Below are 18,641 nucleotides of genomic sequence, written 5' to 3'. Positions count from 1 at the left end.
CTGGTTGATATTAAGTCTCTAATTTGATGAAATACTCCAGCTATCCTGTGTTTATCATATCAATGCAGATGAAGGGATTGAGATGAACCGGTTTTACAGTATTTACATACATAGGAAGTGTAGTGTACTGTTTAAAATATATCTGTATAAAACAATTACAAATCAGCCTTTTAACTAGTTCAATCCTGTTTGTAGTCTATTAGTTCCAATGAGTAACCATTGATGTCCCAGGACCAGGAGAGGTAAACACTGTTGAAGTCTATAATTGTAATACATACATGTAGACAGAGTCATTCAAAGACTGGAATTTGATACTCCTGGTATTGGATATGACTGAAAAACCATCTCAAAGACATTCATACCTGAACCACACCTTTATTTGCCAAGGTAGAGTACACGATCAGTGAATATATTAAATGTACAGGCCACAATGTGGGGATCTCATGCATGGTAATAACTACAGTACATGATCAGTGAATATATTAAATGTACAGGCCACAATGTGGGGATCTCATGCATGGTAATAACTACAGTACATGATCAGTGAATATATTAAATGTACAGGCCACAATGTGGGGATCTCATGCATGGTAATAACTACAGTACATGATCAGTGAATATATTAAATGTACAGGCCACAATGTGGGGATCTCATGCATGGTAATAACTACATGTACATACGACTTGCATCCTTGGCACAAAGTTATATTATATTCTACTCAATCCATAGGCTTCATTAATGTCATTCAGGCTGTTTTGAAGTTGATACAACTGGCTATGATAGCTGATGTTCATAGCTCGGTTCTGAACTAATATGTATACCAAACGTTTGGGTCAATACACAGATCGGCTACATAGCTAGCTACACATCCAGGTATTTTTTCCCCAGAATGATTCACAATATACACACAGCAGTATGTGGAGACCCCTTCAAATTAGTGGATTCGGCTATTTAAGCCACACCCGTTGCTGACAGGTGTATAAAATCAAGCACACCATGAAATCTCCATAGACAAACATTGGCAGTAGAATGGCCTCACTGAAGAGCTCAGTGACTTTCAACGTCATAAGATGCTACCTTACCAACAAGTCAGTTCGTCAAATTTCTGCTCTGCTCGAGCTGCACCAGTCAACTGTAAGTGGAAACGTCTAGGAGCAACAACGGCTCAGCCGTGAAGTGGTAGGCCAAACAAGCTCGCAGAACGGGACCGCTGAAGTGTGTAGCGCATAAAAATTGTCTGTCCTCAAATGCAACTCACTGAGTTCCAAACTGCCACAGCAACGTCATTGGGGTCATGAAATGAGTGTTAGACTGAAACAAAAAGTAGAATATGGAAGTGCCTACCTTGTCAGTCAACTGTCCCCAGAAGAGTAGCTCCCTGTGGTACTGAGACCATGTGGCCCCTCCTCCTCAGTCCCTCTCCAACCCAGTGAGGCCTCTGTGGCATTCCTCTCCAGGCCCCAGCAATGCCCTTGAATTAACAGGAAACACCAGACCAGCCCACCGCTGGCCACAAGACCATTCCACACTACGGGACACACCAACACACTCCTGTTTTCACTCTTCAGTCAGTCAAGGCTTCTCCCAGTCTTCCCTCCTAGAGTTCCTCTCCGACCCTCTCTCCCCATCTTCCCTCCTCGAGTTTCTCTCCGACTCTCTCTCCCTGTCTTCCCTCCTCTAGTTCCTCTCCGACCCTCTCTCCCCATCTTCCCTCGAGTTCCTCTCCGACCCTCTCTCCCAGTCTTTCCTCCTCGAGTTCCTCTCCGACCCTCTCTCCCCATCTTCCCTCCTCGAGGTCCTCTCCGACCCTCTCTCCCCATCTTCCCTCGAGTTCCTCTCCGACCCTCTCTCCCAGTCTTTCCTCCTCGAGTTCCTCTCCGACCCTCTCTCCCCATCTTCCCTCCTCGAGGTCCTCTCCGACTCTCTCTCCCTGTCTTCCCTCCTCGAGTTCCCCTCTGACTCTCTCTCCCCGTCTTCCCTCCTCGAGTTCCTCTCCGACCCTCTCTCTCCATCTTCCCTCGAGTTCCTCTCCGACCCTCTCTCCCAGTCTTCCCTCCTAGAGTTCCTCTCCGACCCTCTCTCCCCATCTTCCCTCCTAGAGTTCCTCTCCGACCCTCTCTCCCCGTCTTCCCTCCTCGAGTTCCCCTCTGACTCTCTCTCCCCGTCTTCCCTCCTCGAGTTCCTCTCCGACCCTCTCTCTCCATCTTCCCTCGTTCCTCTCCGACCCTCTCTCCTCATCTTCCCTCCTCGAGGTCCTCTCCGACTCTCTCTCCCTGTCTTCCCTCCTCGAGTTCCCCTCCGACTCTCTCTCCCCGTCTTCCCTCCTCGAGTTCCTCTCCGACCCTCTCTCTCCATCTTCCCTCGAGTTCCTCTCCGACCCTCTCTCCCAGTCTTCCCTCCTAGAGTTCCTCTCCGACCCTCTCTCCCCATCTTCCCTCCTAGAGTTCCTCTCCGACCCTCTCTCCCCATCTTCCCTCCTCGAGTTCCCCTCTGACTCTCTCTCCCCGTCTTCCCTCCTCGAGTTCCTCTCCGACCCTCTCTCTCCATCTTCCCTCGAGTTCCTCTCCGACCCTCTCTCCCAGTCTTCCCTCCTAGAGTTCCTCTCCGACCCTCTCTCCCCATCTTCCCTCCTAGAGTTCCTCTCCGACCCTCTCTCCCCGTCTTCCCTCCTCGAGTTCCCCTCTGACTCTCTCTCCCCGTCTTCCCTCCTCGAGTTCCTCTCCGACCCTCTCTCTCCATCTTCCCTCGTTCCTCTCCGACCCTCTCTCCTCATCTTCCCTCCTCGAGGTCCTCTCCGACTCTCTCTCCCTGTCTTCCCTCCTCGAGTTCCCCTCCGACTCTCTCTCCCCGTCTTCCCTCCTCGAGTTCCTCTCCGACCCTCTCTCTCCATCTTCCCTCGAGTTCCTCTCCGACCCTCTCTCCCAGTCTTCCCTCCTAGAGTTCCTCTCCGACCCTCTCTCCCCATCTTCCCTCCTAGAGTTCCTCTCCGACCCTCTCTCCCCATCTTCCCTCCTCGAGTTCCCCTCTGACTCTCTCTCCCCGTCTTCCCTCCTCGAGTTCCTCTCCGACCCTCTCTCTCCATCTTCCCTCGAGTTCCTCTCCGACCCTCTCTCCCAGTCTTCCCTCCTAGAGTTCCTCTCCGACCCTCTCTCCCCATCTTCCCTCCTAGAGTTCCTCTCCGACCCTCTCTCCCCGTCTTCCCTCCTCGAGTTCCCCTCTGACTCTCTCTCCCCGTCTTCCCTCCTCGAGTTCCTCTCCGACCCTCTCTCTCCATCTTCCCTCGTTCCTCTCCGACCCTCTCTCCTCATCTTCCCTCCTCGAGGTCCTCTCCGACTCTCTCTCCCTGTCTTCCCTCCTCGAGTTCCCCTCCGACTCTCTCTCCCCGTCTTCCCTCCTCGAGTTCCTCTCCGACCCTCTCTCTCCATCTTCCCTCGAGTTCCTCTCCGACCCTCTCTCCCAGTCTTCCCTCCTAGAGTTCCTCTCCGACCCTCTCTCCCCATCTTCCCTCCTAGAGTTCCTCTCCGACCCTCTCTCCCCATCTTCCCTCCTCGAGTTCCCCTCTGACTCTCTCTCCCCGTCTTCCCTCCTCGAGTTCCTCTCCGACCCTCTCTCTCCATCTTCCCTCGTTCCTCTCCGACCCTCTCTCCTCATCTTCCCTCCTCGAGGTCCTCTCCGACTCTCTCTCCCTGTCTTCCCTCCTCGAGTTCCCCTCCGACTCTCTCTCCCCGTCTTCCCTCCTCGAGTTCCTCTCCGACCCTCTCTCTCCATCTTCCCTCGAGTTCCTCTCCGACCCTCTCTCCCAGTCTTCCCTCCTAGAGTTCCTCTCTGACCCTCTCTCCCCATCTTCCCTCCTAGAGTTCCTCTCCGACCCTCTCTCCCCATCTTCCCTCCTCTAGTTCCTCTCCGACCCTCTCTACCCATCTTCCCTCCTCGAGTTCCTCACCGACCCTCTCCCCGTCGTTCCTCCTAGAGTTCCTCTCCGACCCTCTCCCTCCCTCCCAACCAGCTGAACACCGCTGCTGCTAGCCAATACCAACTCATTGCTAAATACAGGGAGATGGTGTCTCTATCACTGTGGTGGAGGGGGGAATGACTAAGATTGTGTCCCAAATGTCACCCTAGTCCCTACAGAGTGCACAACTTTTGACTAGAGCCCTATGAGCCTCCTGGTCAAAAGTAGTGCACTACATTTGGAACAGGGTGCCATTTGGGACAAAGCTCTGGAGAAGAGCAGCCGTTTAGGTCCTGAAGTCACCAATGACGGGAGTGGAACAGAAGGAAGGCTGGTAAACAGGTATCAACATGGATTTACTGCACACTAAGACGTGAAACCAGAGGTTTGGAACTATAACATACCGCTACTGACACTTTGCAATGTCAGTCAACATTATAAAACATGTCAACACATTTGAGTTGTTCAAATCATTATGTATTTTATTCCACTAATATATACATATACACTGTTACAACCTGTCTTTATATACACCATGGACTGGATTAGGGTTGCAAAACTCTGTTTACTTTCCCCCCAAAAAAGCAGGAAATCCATAATCATCCAACTAGTAGTTCTGGAAACAAGGACATTTTAGGAAAGTAACCCAAAGTGACAAGCACAGGTTCAATTCATTATCTTTATCATTTTACTGTACAACAATGTGTAAATTGTAAACTGACGAACTGGAAGAGAGATGGAGTAGTATTATATTACAGTACAATAACTTTCCTACATTAAATATGAAAATAAATGGCAACAGCCTGTTTTCAACCAATCAAAAACCAGGAGGTTATTGGTTAATCTACTTTACCTGGCAATGCCCAAGCCTGAAATAATTCATTCTTGCCTCTTCATAGGTTCCACTGCACATCATGTGACTTGTCAACAATGCCACAATTTCTGGACAGATCCACAATAATGTGTTGAGAAGCCTGTGATTAACATGTCAGAGCTTTTTAAACACCATGAGACTATATAGTGCCATCTGAGAGCCTAGAAACACCATGACTATATAGTACCATCTGAGAGCCTAGAAACATCATGACAGACTATATAGTACCATCTGAGAGCCTAGAAACACCATGAGACTATATAGTACCATCTGAGAGCCTAGAAACACCATGACAGACTATATAGTACCATCTGAGAGCCTAGAAACACCATGAGACTATATAGTACCATCTGAGAACCTAGAAACACCATGACAGACTATATAGTACCATCTGCGAGCCTAGAAACACCATGAGACTATATAGTACCATCAGAGAGCCTAGAAACACCATGAGACTATATAGTACCATCAGAGAGCCTAGAAACACCATGAGACTATATAGTACCATCAGAGAGCCTAGAAACACCATGACAGACTATATAGTACCATCTGAGAGCCTAGAAACACCATGACAGACTATATAGTACCATCAGAGAGCCTAGAAACACCATGAGACTATATAATACCATCAGAGAGCCTAGAAACACCATGACAGACTATATAGTACCATCTGAGAGCCTAGAAACACCATGACAGACTATATAGTACAATCAGAGAGCCTAGAAACACCATGACAGACTATATAGTACCATCAGAGAGCCTAGAAACACCATGAGACTATATAGTACCATCTGAGAGCCTAGAAACACCATGAGACTATATAGTACCATCTGAGAGCCTAGAAACACCATGAGACTATATAGTACCATCAGAGAGCCTAGAAACACCATGACAGACTATATAGTACCATCTGAGAGCCTAGAAACACCATGAGACTATATAGTACCATCAGAGAGCCTAGAAACACCATGAGACTATATAGTACCATCAGAGAGCCTAGAAACACCATGAGACTATATAGTACCATCTGAGAGCCTAGAAACACCATGAGACTATATAGTACCATCTGAGAGCCTAGAAACACCATGAGACTATATAGTACCATCTGAGAGCCTAGAAACACCATGAGACTATATAGTACCATCAGAGAGCCTAGAAACACCATGACAGACTATATAGTACCATCTGAGAGCCTAGAAACACCATGAGACTATATAGTACCATCAGAGAGCCTAGAAACACCATGAGACTATATAGTACCATCAGAGAGCCTAGAAACACCATGAGACTATATAGTACCATCTGAGAGCCTAGAAACACCATGAGACTATATAGTACCATCTGAGAGCCTAGAAACACCATGAGACTATATAGTACCATCTGAGAGCCTAGAAACACCAACGCCTATTAATAACAAAGATGTGTATCCATCAATCAATCCTTTGGTTGTGAGCAATAACCTCAATAAATAAGGTTTACTTTGCAGCTAAGGATGTTGTTGTGTAAAGAACCTCAATCGTCAGTACTGCAGTATATACTGTAATACTATAATGTGGGATATGAGATATGAACATATAACAGTATAATGTGGGATATGAGATATGAACATATAACAGTATAATGTGGGATATGAGATATGAACATATAACAGTATAATGTGGGATATGAGATATGAACATATAACAGTATAATGTGGGATATGAGATATGAACATATAACAGTATAATGTGAGATATGAGATATGAACATATAACAGTATAATGTGGGATATGAGATATGAACATATAACAGTATAATGTGGGATATGAGATATGAACATATAACAGTATAATGTGGGATATGAGATATGAACATATAACAGTATAATGTGGGATATGAGATATGTAACAGTATAATGTGGGATATGAGATATGTAACAGATAACAGTATAATGTGGGATATGAGATATGAACATATAACAGTATAATGTGGGATATGAGATATGAACATATAACAGTATAATGTGGGATATGAGATATGTAACAGTATAATGTGGGATATGAGATATGTAACAGTATAATGTGGGATATGAGATATGAACATATAACAGTATAATGTGGGATATGAGATATGAACATATAACAGTATAATGTGGGATATGAGATATGAACATATAACAGTATAATGTGGGATATGAGATATGAACATATAACAGTATAATGTGGGATATGAGATATGAACATATAACAGTATAATGTGGGATATGAGATATGAACATATAACAGTATAATGTGGGATATGAGATATGAACATATAACAGTATAATGTGGGATATGAGATATGAACATATAACAGTATAATGTGGGATATGAGATATGAACATATAACAGTATAATGTGGGATATGAGATATGAACATATAACAGTATAATGTGGGATATGAGATATGAACATATAACAGTATAATGTGGGATATGAGATATGAACATATAACAGTATAATGTGGGATATGAGATATGAACATATAACAGTATAATGTGGGATATGAGATATGAACATATAACAGTATAATGTGGGATATGAGATATGAACATATAACAGTATAATGTGAGATATGAGATATGAACATATCCTGGTTAATGGAAGTTGTAATCCATTTTAGGACATCCAGTTTTCCACTCTGCTGCTGCTGCTAACCCTCTTGGTGCTGCTGCTGCTGCTAACCCTCTTGGTGCTGCTGCTGCTGCTGCTGCTAACCCTCTTGGTGCTGCTGCTGCTGCTGCTGCTAACCCTCTTGGTGCTGCTGCTGCTGCTGCTGCTAACCCTCTTGGTGCTGCTGCTGCTGCTGCTGCTGCTGCTAACCCTCTTGGTGCTGATAGTACTAAAACAACGTAGTAAAGTTCCATCGTTTGCTGTGCACCATTAAAAAGACCTTCAATGTCTTAATGAGTGATTCGTCCCCGCTGTAGGAGCAGCCTCCCCGCTGTAGGAGCAGCCTCCCCGCTGTAGGAGCAGTCTCCCCGCTGTAGGAGCAGCCTCCCCGCTGTAGGAGCAGCCTCCCCGCTGTAGGAGCAGCCTCCCCGCTGTAGGAGCAGTCTCCCCGCTGTAGGAGCAGCCTCCCCGCTGTAGGAGCAGCCTCCCCGCTGTAGGAGCAGCCTCCCCGCTGTAGGAGCAGCCTCCCCGCTGTAGGAGCAGTCTCCCCGCTGTAGGAGACTCGGTGAGTTCCAATACAATGGGTTTGTCAAGTCATGTGCTGAAACAAATGTTCCTTTATCCACCCGTTTCTGCCCCAAGGTTGTGAGAAAACAGTGACTGTGTCGACCACGATGAAACAAAATTCTCCCTCCAATCCAGCATTGAGTTTGTCCGGGTTAGTTTTATTTTTGGGGGGCCCATCCAATACCCCCTGTCTGGGTCTGTTTGTTCTTCTTCATATCCTACCAGAACCTAGCACCAGTCACCAGAATAAATGGAGCCAGAAATGAATGATGATTGGCGTTATGACTAGATGGAGTTATTGTATGAGGATTTCTCTACAGTATGGGTCCAAGCTGGTTAGTTCTTTAGTTTGAAGCAGTGAAAAGGAGTGGGAACTAGGACTTGAAAGCATATTAGAAAGCAGAGCCCCTCTCTCCCTTCCAGAGCAGCCTATTAGAAAGCAGAGCACGTCTCCCCCTTCCAGAGCAGCCTATCAGAAAGCAGAGGATCTCTCTCCCTTCCAGGGCAGCCTATTAGAAAGCAGAGCACTTCTCCCCCTTCCAGGGCAGCCTATTAGAAAGCAGAGCCCCTCTCCCCCTTCCAGGGCAGCCTATTAGAAAGCAGAGCCCCTCTCTCCCTTCCAGGGCAGCCTATCAGAAAGCAGAGCACCTCTCTCCCTTCCAGGGCAGTCTATCAGAAAGCAGAGCACCTCTCTCCCTTCCAGGGCAGCCTATCAGAAAGCAGAGCACCTCTCTGCCTTCCAGGGCAGCCTATCAGAAAGCAGAGCACCTCTCTCCCTTCCAGGGCAGCCTATCAGAAAGCAGAGCACCTCTCTCCCTTCTCCATAGAGGTCTTCCTAGCTCCCATGTTAAACTTGAACTTCGACTGGTCAGCGATCATCTGGTTGATTTCATTCTGTTTGTAGGAGGACAGTTTCTGACCGATCCATGCTACCTTAGTCTCTTCCTGATTACCATGGATACACCTCAGACAGGCTCTACCAATCAGGTAGGCCACCTCGGCCAGGTTGAGGAGAACACACACCCCCGACACGGAGAGCATGAACACGGTGAAGATGGTTTTCTCCGTGGGCCGCGACACGAAGCAGTCCACAGTGTTGGGGCAGGGGTACGAGTCACACTTGACCAGACGGAACATCTTGAAGTCAGGGTAGATCAAGTAGAATATATAAAGGAAGCAGACTTCCAGAACGATCCTAAACAGCACACTGATCATGTAGGTCCACCAGAGGGCACCTGTGATCGCAAACTTCTGGTTCTTGAGTTGTTCCAGCTCCTTAGGGGAACCGCGCCCGGACTTCTTCAGGATCTTCTTGTTGATGTGTCTGCGATGGGCTACATGCATGGCCACTAGGAGAGCAGGCGTGGACACCAGGATGAGCTGCAAGGCCCACAGGCGGATGTGTGAGATGGGAAAGAACTGGTCATAGCAGACAGAGTTGCAGCCGGGCTGCTGGGTGTTGCAGGTGAAGCCAGACTTCTCGTCGCCCCAGACCGACTCGGCCGCCACCACGAGGACCAGGATTCTGAAGATGAAGATGACAGACAGCCAGATGCGGCCGATGCCGGTGGAATGCCTGTTTACGCCGCTGATCACGGCGTAAAAGGACCCCCAGTTCATTTTCGATTCCAGGTCTGGAGAGGAGAAACAAGAAGGGATATAGTTCAGACTGTTTAATGTTGACATTTCAGCTCTGAAAGCTTTTCTCAAGCCCAGTCTGGAAAGGAGAAATGTCAAGCTGATGATCACACTCAGGAGACTAACTGTTCCTTAGAAGAATATAGGACTTAGGAAACAACCTTCTGTTGACAATGCATCTCACTGGGGCGGCAGTGGTTAGAGTGTTGGACTAGTAACCGAAAGGTTGCAAGTTCAAATCCCCGAGCTGCCCCTGAACAGGAAGTTAACTCACTGTTCCCAGTCCGTCATTGAAAATTCTTAACTGACTTGCCGAGTTAAATAAAGGTCAAATAAATACAAGCAGACGTTTGATCACACAGAAAGGTGGTCATTCTCTATAAGAACTGGAAACATGTAATGAAGGAATTAGGGGACATCACACTGGGAAAGGTGGTCATTCTCTATAAGAACTGGAAACATGTAATGAAGGAATTAGGGGACATCACACTGGGAAAGGTGGTCATTCTCTATAAGAACTGGAAACATGTAATGAAGGAATTAGGGGACATCACACTGGGAAAGGTGGTCATTCTCTATAAGAACTGGAAACATGTAATGAAGGAATTAGGGGACATCACACTGGGAAAGGTGGTCATTCTCTATAAGAACTGGAAACATGTAATGAAGGAATTAGGGGACATCACACTGGGAAAGGTGGTCATTCTCTATAAGAACTGGAAACATGTAATGAAGGAATTAGGGGACATCACACTGGGAAAGGTGGTCATTCTCTATAAGAACTGGAAACATGTAATGAAGGAATTAGGGGACATCACACTGGGAAAGGTGGTCATTCTCTATAAGAACTGGAAACATGTAATGAAGGAATTAGGGGACATCACACTGGGAAAGGTGGTCATTCTCTATAAGAACTGGAAACATGTAATGAAGGAATTAGGGGACATCACACTGGGAAAGGTGGTCATTCTCTATAAGAACTGGAAACATGTAATGAAGGAATTAGGGGACATCACACTGGGAAAGGTGGTCATTCTCTATAAGAACTGGAAACATGTAATGAAGGAATTAGGGGACATCACACTGGGAAAGGTGGTCATTCTCTATAAGAACTGGAAACATGTAATGAAGGAATTAGGGGACATCAAGGTACATCACATGTTGGTAACATATTGATATAGTCATTGAAACTGTACAATCTCTGAGTCAATCCTTAATAAAGGAAATCAATCAAACCTGTAGTGAGGAAGAGAGAGTTCTTAAATAACCCCACAGGTGTACTGTATGTATCCAACCAACAATCATCCGAAATGCTTGAGCTCAAATCCGTAAAACACCAGACAGAAAAACATTCTCAAACTGTACTAATGTGGACTAAAACAGAACCTTCCTCCTCAACAACCCCCAACAAAACACACCCTTGTCTGCACCTAGAAAAGTGCACTACTTTCAACCACTGAATAGGGTGTGATCTAGAAAGCAGTCCCAGTACTCCCTGAGCTGTTGGTCCTACCAGTCTCTGCCGGCAGTGGCGGCAGCACCAGGTCCTTAAACCACCACCGTCAGGTGTAGCCTGGCCATGGAGCTGGAGCGGTCGGGTCGCAGCAACGGCAAACAAGACTCAGCCTATCCCTGGCCTGCGCTTTAAGAACCTTGGGGCGATGGCCTAACACGGGCGCAACGTCACGCCACGTAACGCTCCGATAGCCAATAGCGAAACGATAACGGAGACATGTGATCCATTCAACAAGTATTAATACTGACTGACCGTAACCTGACCTTCAGACAGACGGACACGGCTACCACCGTCAGACCACCGTCACCGTTATCGATGGACACCAGACAGACCAGCCAAGATACATTCTCCAAGCAACGACTCAAACATCCATCTCACTAGAAGAATCTTTAACTTCAGACAGTCACTGTCTAAGACCTCTACTGTAACTGAAGAAATATAGCCAATCTCAAAACAGTCTTTAAACTATGCCAATCATAAAATACACCCAGATCAAACCAAGAGAAGTTATTGTATTCGAGTGAACAGATGTTTCCTATCAGTAACTACTGTCTTTCTGCAGAACCATTCTAGAATCTAGTCTGGAATTCTAGAATTCTCAGAGAGCTCCAGAACACCTCAGACAGTCAGACCCTCTTTCCTTTTCCTCAGGAATCTCAACACATCATCATCCGAATGGTTAAATGAAGAGAATCAGAGATATGATGGCTTTTACCTTCAGCTGTGGTGGTACACAAAATGTGTACAAAGAAGGGTTCAATTAAATGTGTTTATTTTATCATCGAATCAGAAGGCTCTTGGCTTGTGAACACCATGCGTTGGTAAAATGCTAATCATTCCCGCGACACTAGCCACTACCCTGCACCGTAGCAGAGCCCAGCGCAGCGGTCATATGGTCTTATATAAACTATTACCATACAATGCTGCCCTTTATCAGAGCCCCAACAAGACTCTGTGTTATTCTGATAAAACGCCCTGGTTTCTGCCTACCCCCCAGCGGAACATGCAGAAGAAAGAATCTGTGTGGACACAAAAGACCTGAGCTCCATGCCACATTATTTATTGTGCTGGGAGGGGAGGGCAGAGGGCTTCTGACCCGAACCACTGAGCGAGAGAGCAGGGGAAAAGGGCGGGCAGTGGGCAAAATGAGATGTTTGCAAAATCATTCAAGAAACTATGAATCAAACAGTTCCAGAAGTGGACAGTCATTGTCTTTGTGCTATATACTGGGTGTTTATTTAGAGATGAGATGGTTCTGATTGGCTTGTTCCCCTGAGCTATCTATTAGATGGTTCTGATTGGCTTGTTCCCCTGAGCTATACATTAGATGGTTCTGATTGGCTTGTTCCAATTTGCCAGCAGCATACCACTGCTGGCTTACTTCTGAAGCTAAGCAGGGTTGGTCCTGGTCAGTACCTGGATGGGAGACCAGATGCTGCTGGAAGTGGTGTTGGAGGGCCAGTAGGAAACACTTTTTCCTCTGGTCTAAAAAAATATCCCACTGCCCTGTGTATGGTGTCGTCTTTCGGATGGGACGTTAAACGGGTGTCCTGACTCTCTGAGGTCATTAAAGATCCCATGTCACTTATTGTAAGAGTAGGGGTGTTAACCCCGGTGTCCTGGCTAAATTCCCAATCTGGCCCTCAAACCATCACGGTCACCTAATAATCCCCAGTTAACAATTGGCTCATTCATCCCCCTCCTCTCCCCTGTAACTATTCCCCTGGTCTTTGCTGTAAATGAGAACGTGTTCTCAGTCAACTTACCTGGTTAAATAACGGATAAATAAAAATAAAAGTTCCCCTGATCTATCCATTAGATGGTTCTGATTGGCTTGTTCCCCTGATCTATCCATTAGATGGTTCTGATTGGCTTGTTCCCCTGATCTATCCATTAGATGGTTCTGATTGGCTTGTTCCCCTGATCTATCCATTAGATGGTTCTGATTGGCTTGTTCCCCTGATCTATCCATTAGATGGTTCTGATTGGCTTGTTCCCCTGATCTATCCATTAGATGGTTCTGATTGGCTTGTTCCCCTGATCTATCCATTAGATGGTTCTGATTGGCTTGTTCCCCTGATCTATCCATTAGATGGTTCTGATTGGCTTGTTTCCCTGATCTATCCATTAGATGGTTCTGATTGGCTTGTTTCCCTGATCTATCCATTAGATGGTTCTGATTGGCTTGTTTCCCTGATCTATCCATTAGATGGTTCTGATTGGCTTGTTCCCCTGATCTATCCATTAGATGGTTCTGATTGGCTTGTTTCCCTGATCTATCCATTAGATGGTTCTGATTGGCTTGTTCCCCTGATCTATCCATTAGATGGTTCTGATTGGCTTGTTCCCCTGATCTATCCATTAGATGGTTCTGATTGGCTTGTTCCCCTGATCTATCCATTAGATGGTTCTGATTGGCTTGTTCCCCTGATCTATCCATTAGATGGTTCTGATTGGCTTGTTCCCCTGATCTATCCATTAGATGGTTCTGATTGGCTTGTTCCCCTGATCTATCCATTAGATGGTTCTGATTGGCTTGTTCCCCTGATCTATCCATTAGATGGTTCTGATTGGCTTGTTCCCCTGATCTATCCATTAGATGGTTCTGATTGGCTTGTTCCCCTGATCTATCCATTAGATGGTTCTGATTGGCTTGTTCCCCTGATCTATCCATTAGATGGTTCTGATTGGCTTGTTCCCCTGATCTATCCATTAGATGGTTCTGATTGGCTTGTTCCACTGATCTATCCAAAGATCTGGATTGTCTACTCACTCAATTCATTGCTCAAATCTCTACATCTTATTTCTGTTCGTCTGTCTATTTTTCGCTAAGAACAACGTTTACACCTCTTACCCAATCTGGTGTCAGAATGGAATGACCAGGTGAGTCCTGTGGTCACGTCAGACAGAGGTGGTAAAGCCCCCCCAGAGGACACTGCTGAGCCTCCCAGAGGACACACGTCATCGGGGGGGGGGCCACCACAGAAAGGCTCCAGGCAAAATGCTAGCTTGTTCCCTATATAGTGAAGAACGTTTGAACAGAGCCCATTAGGGAATAGGGCGCCATTTTAGACTCATCCATATATCCTCAACATGACGGTTGCAGAGACACACGGACACACGGACCTGCTAACCAACACTTCATTTCAGAATTGGTTCAAATTAGGGAGAAGGTAATGGCAGCGCTCGACTTGGACTGAAATCGGTGCCGGTACTGTTTTATATTTAGGTGCAGGAGATCCACAACACTGTTGAGCTGATATTCTCTAAGAGGAACAGGAGCTCAAGCAGTACAACATTTGAGGTTTTTGGTTAGTTGTTTTACAGGTCAGGAGTGTCCTAATTCCCGAAACAGAAAGATAAACAGTTGACCTCACTCCAGCGTCGCCCTCCGTCATGGCACCGTCAGCTCATCTGAAAGAGTTGATTCAGCGCAGATGCCCCCTGACCAAAATAGACTTTATGGAAACAAATATCTACAGTTAAGGGAAAGCTAGCCTGGTCCCAGACCTGTGTGTGATCTAGTACTCCATTGCAGTCATTGTCAAGCCAATTGGCATAACAAGGAGTTGGCCTGACGGCAGAAACAAGCCAAGGAGTTGGCCTGACGGCAGAAACAGGCCAAGGAGTTGGCCTGACGGCAGAAACAGACCAAGGAGTTGGCCTGACGGCAGAAAGAGACCAAGGAGTTGACCTGACGGCAGAAACAGACCAAGGAGTTGGCCTGACTGCAGAAACAGACCAAGGAGTTGGCCTGACGGCAGAAACAGACCAAGGAGTTGACCTGACGGCAGAAACAGACCAAGGAGTTGACCTGACGGCAGAAACAGACCAAGGAGTTGGCCTGACGGCAGAAAGAGACCAAAGAGTTGACCTGACGGCAGAAACAGACCAAGGAGTTGGCCTGACGGCAGAAACAGACCAAGGAGTTGGCCTGACGGCAGAAACAGACCAAGGAGTTGGCCTGACGGCAGAAACAGACCAAGGAGTTGGCCTGACGGCAGAAACAGACCAAGGAGTTGGCCTGACGGCAGAAACAGACCAAGGAGTTGGCCTGACAGCAGAAACAGACCAAGGAGTTGGCCTGACGGCAGAAAGAGACCAAGGAGTTGGCCTGACGGCAGAAAGAGACCAAGGAGTTGACCTGACAGCAGAAACAGACCAAGGAGTTGACCTGACAGCAGAAACAGACTGGCACTCAGGCTACAGAAACAACACCTGTTTGTCCTGTGATATCAGACGACCCAGAATCAGTTCACTGTACCATTATTCCACATCTCAATGCCCAGGGCTGTTCCTGCATCAGTTGTGATAAAGAGGTGGGAGGGGGGGGGGGGGGTCAGGTTCATCTTGTTGTTGGTTGAGAGAATACAACATCGTAATGAGTTATGATTGCTTGAGAAACGCGTTTTGGACAATATGGTACATTTGAATTGTTCTGTCAAATACAAAATGAAGACCAGTGAGAGATCCTGTAATGAATAAACCATTTATTATTCAACACACAGATACATATCAAATATGTAAATGGTCAGAAAAGTAGCTAATAATATGACAGAAGGCAAAAACATTGCAAACTTAGTGAAGGAAAAATAACAAGCCACAGCATCATTTAATGTCATAAAGGAAAGTTCACAGTGAGGAACTGTTGTCAAATACACAGAATGGATCATCCTCCTACATTTACAGGATTATGAGGGCTGACTAAATAAAGACAGCCGGTCTGCTGGCTGGCTGACTAAATAAAGACAGCCGGTCTGCTGGCTGGCTGACTAAATAAAGACAGCCGGTCTGCTGGCTGGCTGACTAAATAAAGACAGCCGGTCTGCTGGCTGGCTGACTAAATAAAGACAGCCGGTCTGCTGGCTGGCTGACTAAATAAAGACAGCCGGTCTGCTGGCTGGCTGACTAAATAAAGACAGCCGGTCTGCTGGCTGGCTGACTAAATAAAGACAGCCGGTCTGCTGGCTGGCTGACTAAATAAAGACAGCCGGTCTGCTGGCTGGCTGACTAAATAAAGACAGCCGGTCTGCTGGCTGGCTGACTAAATAAAGACAGCCGGTCTGCTGGCTGGCTGACTAAATAAAGACAGCCGGTCTGCTGGCTGGCTGGCTGACTAAATAAAGACAGCCGGTCTGCTGGCTGGCTGGCTGGCTGACTAAATAAAGACAGCCGGTCTGCTGGCTGGCTGACTAAATAAAGACAGCCGGTCTGCTGGCTGGCTGACTAAATAAAGACAGCCGGTCTGCTGGCTGGCTGACTAAATAAAGACAGCCGGTCTGCTGGCTGGCTGGCTGACTCAATAAAGACAGCCGGTCTGCTGGCTGGCTGGCTGACTCAATAAAGATAGCCGGTCTGCTGGCTGGCTGGCTGACTCAATAAAGACAGCCGGTCTGCTGGCTGGCTGGCTGGCTGACTCAATAAAGACAGCCGGTCTGCTGGCTGGCTGACTCAATAAAGACAGCCGGTCTGCTGGCTGGCTGACTAAATAAAGACAGCCGGTCTGCTGGCTGGCTGACTAAATAAAGACAGCCGGTCTGCTGGCTGGCTGACTAAATAAAGACAGCCGGTCTGCTGGCTGGCTGACTAAATAAAGACAGCCGGTCTGCTGGCTGGCTGACTAAATAAAGACAGCCGGTCTGCTGGCTGGCTGACTAAATAAAGACAGCCGGTCTGCTGGCTGGCTGACTAAATAAAGACAGCCGGTCTGCTGGCTGGCTGACTAAATAAAGACAGCCGGTCTGCTGGCTGGCTGACTAAATAAAGACAGCCGGTCTGCTGGCTGGCTGACTAAATAAAGACAGCCGGTCTGCTGGCTGGCTGGCTGGCTGACTAAATAAAGACAGCCGGTCTGCTGGCTGGCTGACTAAATAAAGACAGCCGGTCTGCTGGCTGGCTGACTAAATAAAGACAGCCGGTCTGCTGGCTGGCTGACTAAATAAAGACAGCCGGTCTGCTGGCTGGCTGGCTGACTCAATAAAGACAGCCGGTCTGCTGGCTGGCTGGCTGACTCAATAAAGACAGCCGGTCTGCTGGCTGGCTGGCTGACTCAATAAAGACAGCCGGTCTGCTGGCTGGCTGGCTGACTCAATAAAGACAGCCGGTCTGCTGGCTGGCTGGCTGACTCAATAAAGACAGCCGGTCTGCTGGCAGGCTGGCTGGCTGACTAAATAAAGACAGCCGGTCTGCTGGCAGGCTGGCTGGCTGACTAAATAAAGACAGCCGGTCTGCTGGCAGGCTGGCTGGCTGACTAAATAAAGACAGCCGGTCCGCTGGCTGGCTGGCTGACTCAATAAAGACAGCCGGTCTGCTGGCTGGCTGGCTGGCTGACTAAATAAAGACAGCCGGTCTGCTGGCTGGCTGGCTGGCTGACTAAATAAAGAAAGCCGGTCTGCTGGCTGGCTGGCTGGCTGACTAAATAAAGACAGCCGGTCTGCTGGCTGGCTGGCTGGTCTGCTGGCTGGCTGGCTGACTCAATAAAGACAGCCGGTCTGCTGGCTGGCTGGCTGACTCAATAAAGACAGCCGGTCTGCTGGCTGGCTGACTAAATAAAGACAGCCGGTCTGCTGGCTGGCTGACTAAATAAAGACAGCCGGTCTGCTGGCTGGCTGACTAAATAAAGACAGCCGGTCTGCTGGCTGGCTGACTAAATAAAGACAGCCGGTCTGCTGGCTGGCTGACTAAATAAAGACAGCCGGTCTGCTGGCTGGCTGGCTGACTCAATAAAGACAGCCGGTCTGCTGGCTGGCTGACTCAATAAAGACAGCCGGTCTACTGGCTGGCTGGCTGACTCAATAAAGACAGCCGGTCTGCTGGCTGGCTGACTAAATAAAGACAGCCGGTCTGCTGGCTGGCTGACTAAATAAAGACAGCCGGTCTGCTGGCTGGCTGACTAAATAAAGACAGCCGGTCTGCTGGCTGGCTGACTAAATAAAGACAGCCGGTCTGCTGGCTGGCTGACTAAATAAAGACAGCCGGTCTGCTGGCTGGCTGACTAAATAAAGACAGCCGGTCTGCTGGCTGGCTGACTAAATAAAGACAGCCGGTCTGCTGGCTGGCTGGCTGACTCAATAAAGACAGCCGGTCTGCTGGCTGGCTGGCTGACTCAATAAAGACAGCCGGTCTGCTGGCTGGCTGGCTGACTCAATAAAGACAGCCGGTCTGCTGGCTGGCTGGCTGACTCAATAAAAGGCAGCCGGTCTGCTGGCAGGCTGACTAAATAAAGACAGCCGGTCTGCTGGCAGGCTGGCTGGCTGACTAAATAAAGACAGCCGGTCTGCTGGCAGGCTGGCTGACTGACTAAATAAAGACAGCCGGTCTGCTGGCTGGCTGGCTCAATAAAGACAGCCGGTCTGCTGGCTGGCTGGCTGACTCAATAAAGACAGCCGGTCTGCTGGCAGGCTGACTAAATAAAGACAGCCGGTCTGCTGGCAGGCTGGCTGGCTGACTAAATAAAGACAGCC

General features: G+C 47.7%; 1 protein-coding gene across 3 annotated transcripts in view; it reads right to left on the bottom strand.

The window, feature by feature from the left end:
• Positions 1-8,687: 8,687 nt before the first annotated feature.
• Positions 8,688-18,641, bottom strand: part of LOC139391126 (gap junction beta-1 protein-like) — a 34,502-nt gene continuing 24,548 nt past the window's right edge. The window contains exons 1-2 of one of the 3 annotated variants that reach the window (XM_071138672.1): positions 11,894-12,061; positions 8,688-9,658 (exon numbers count right to left, since the gene is read on the bottom strand). In XM_071138672.1, the coding sequence (XP_070994773.1) occupies positions 8,817-9,644 (828 nt within the window). In that variant the 5' untranslated portion in view covers positions 9,645-9,658; positions 11,894-12,061 and the 3' untranslated portion in view covers positions 8,688-8,816. Of the gene's footprint in view, positions 9,659-11,175; positions 11,223-11,893; positions 12,062-18,641 lie in introns of those variants that run through there. The other 2 variants (XM_071138673.1, XM_071138671.1) reach the window with 2 other exon arrangements.

The sequence above is a fragment of the Oncorhynchus clarkii genome, chromosome 31 (genome assembly GCF_045791955.1).
Source record: "Oncorhynchus clarkii lewisi isolate Uvic-CL-2024 chromosome 31, UVic_Ocla_1.0, whole genome shotgun sequence".
In the NCBI taxonomy this organism is placed as follows: Eukaryota; Metazoa; Chordata; class Actinopteri; order Salmoniformes; family Salmonidae; genus Oncorhynchus; species Oncorhynchus clarkii.
The sequence above is the reverse complement of the archived record's forward strand: the minus strand, read 5'-3'. Positions and strand labels throughout refer to the sequence as shown.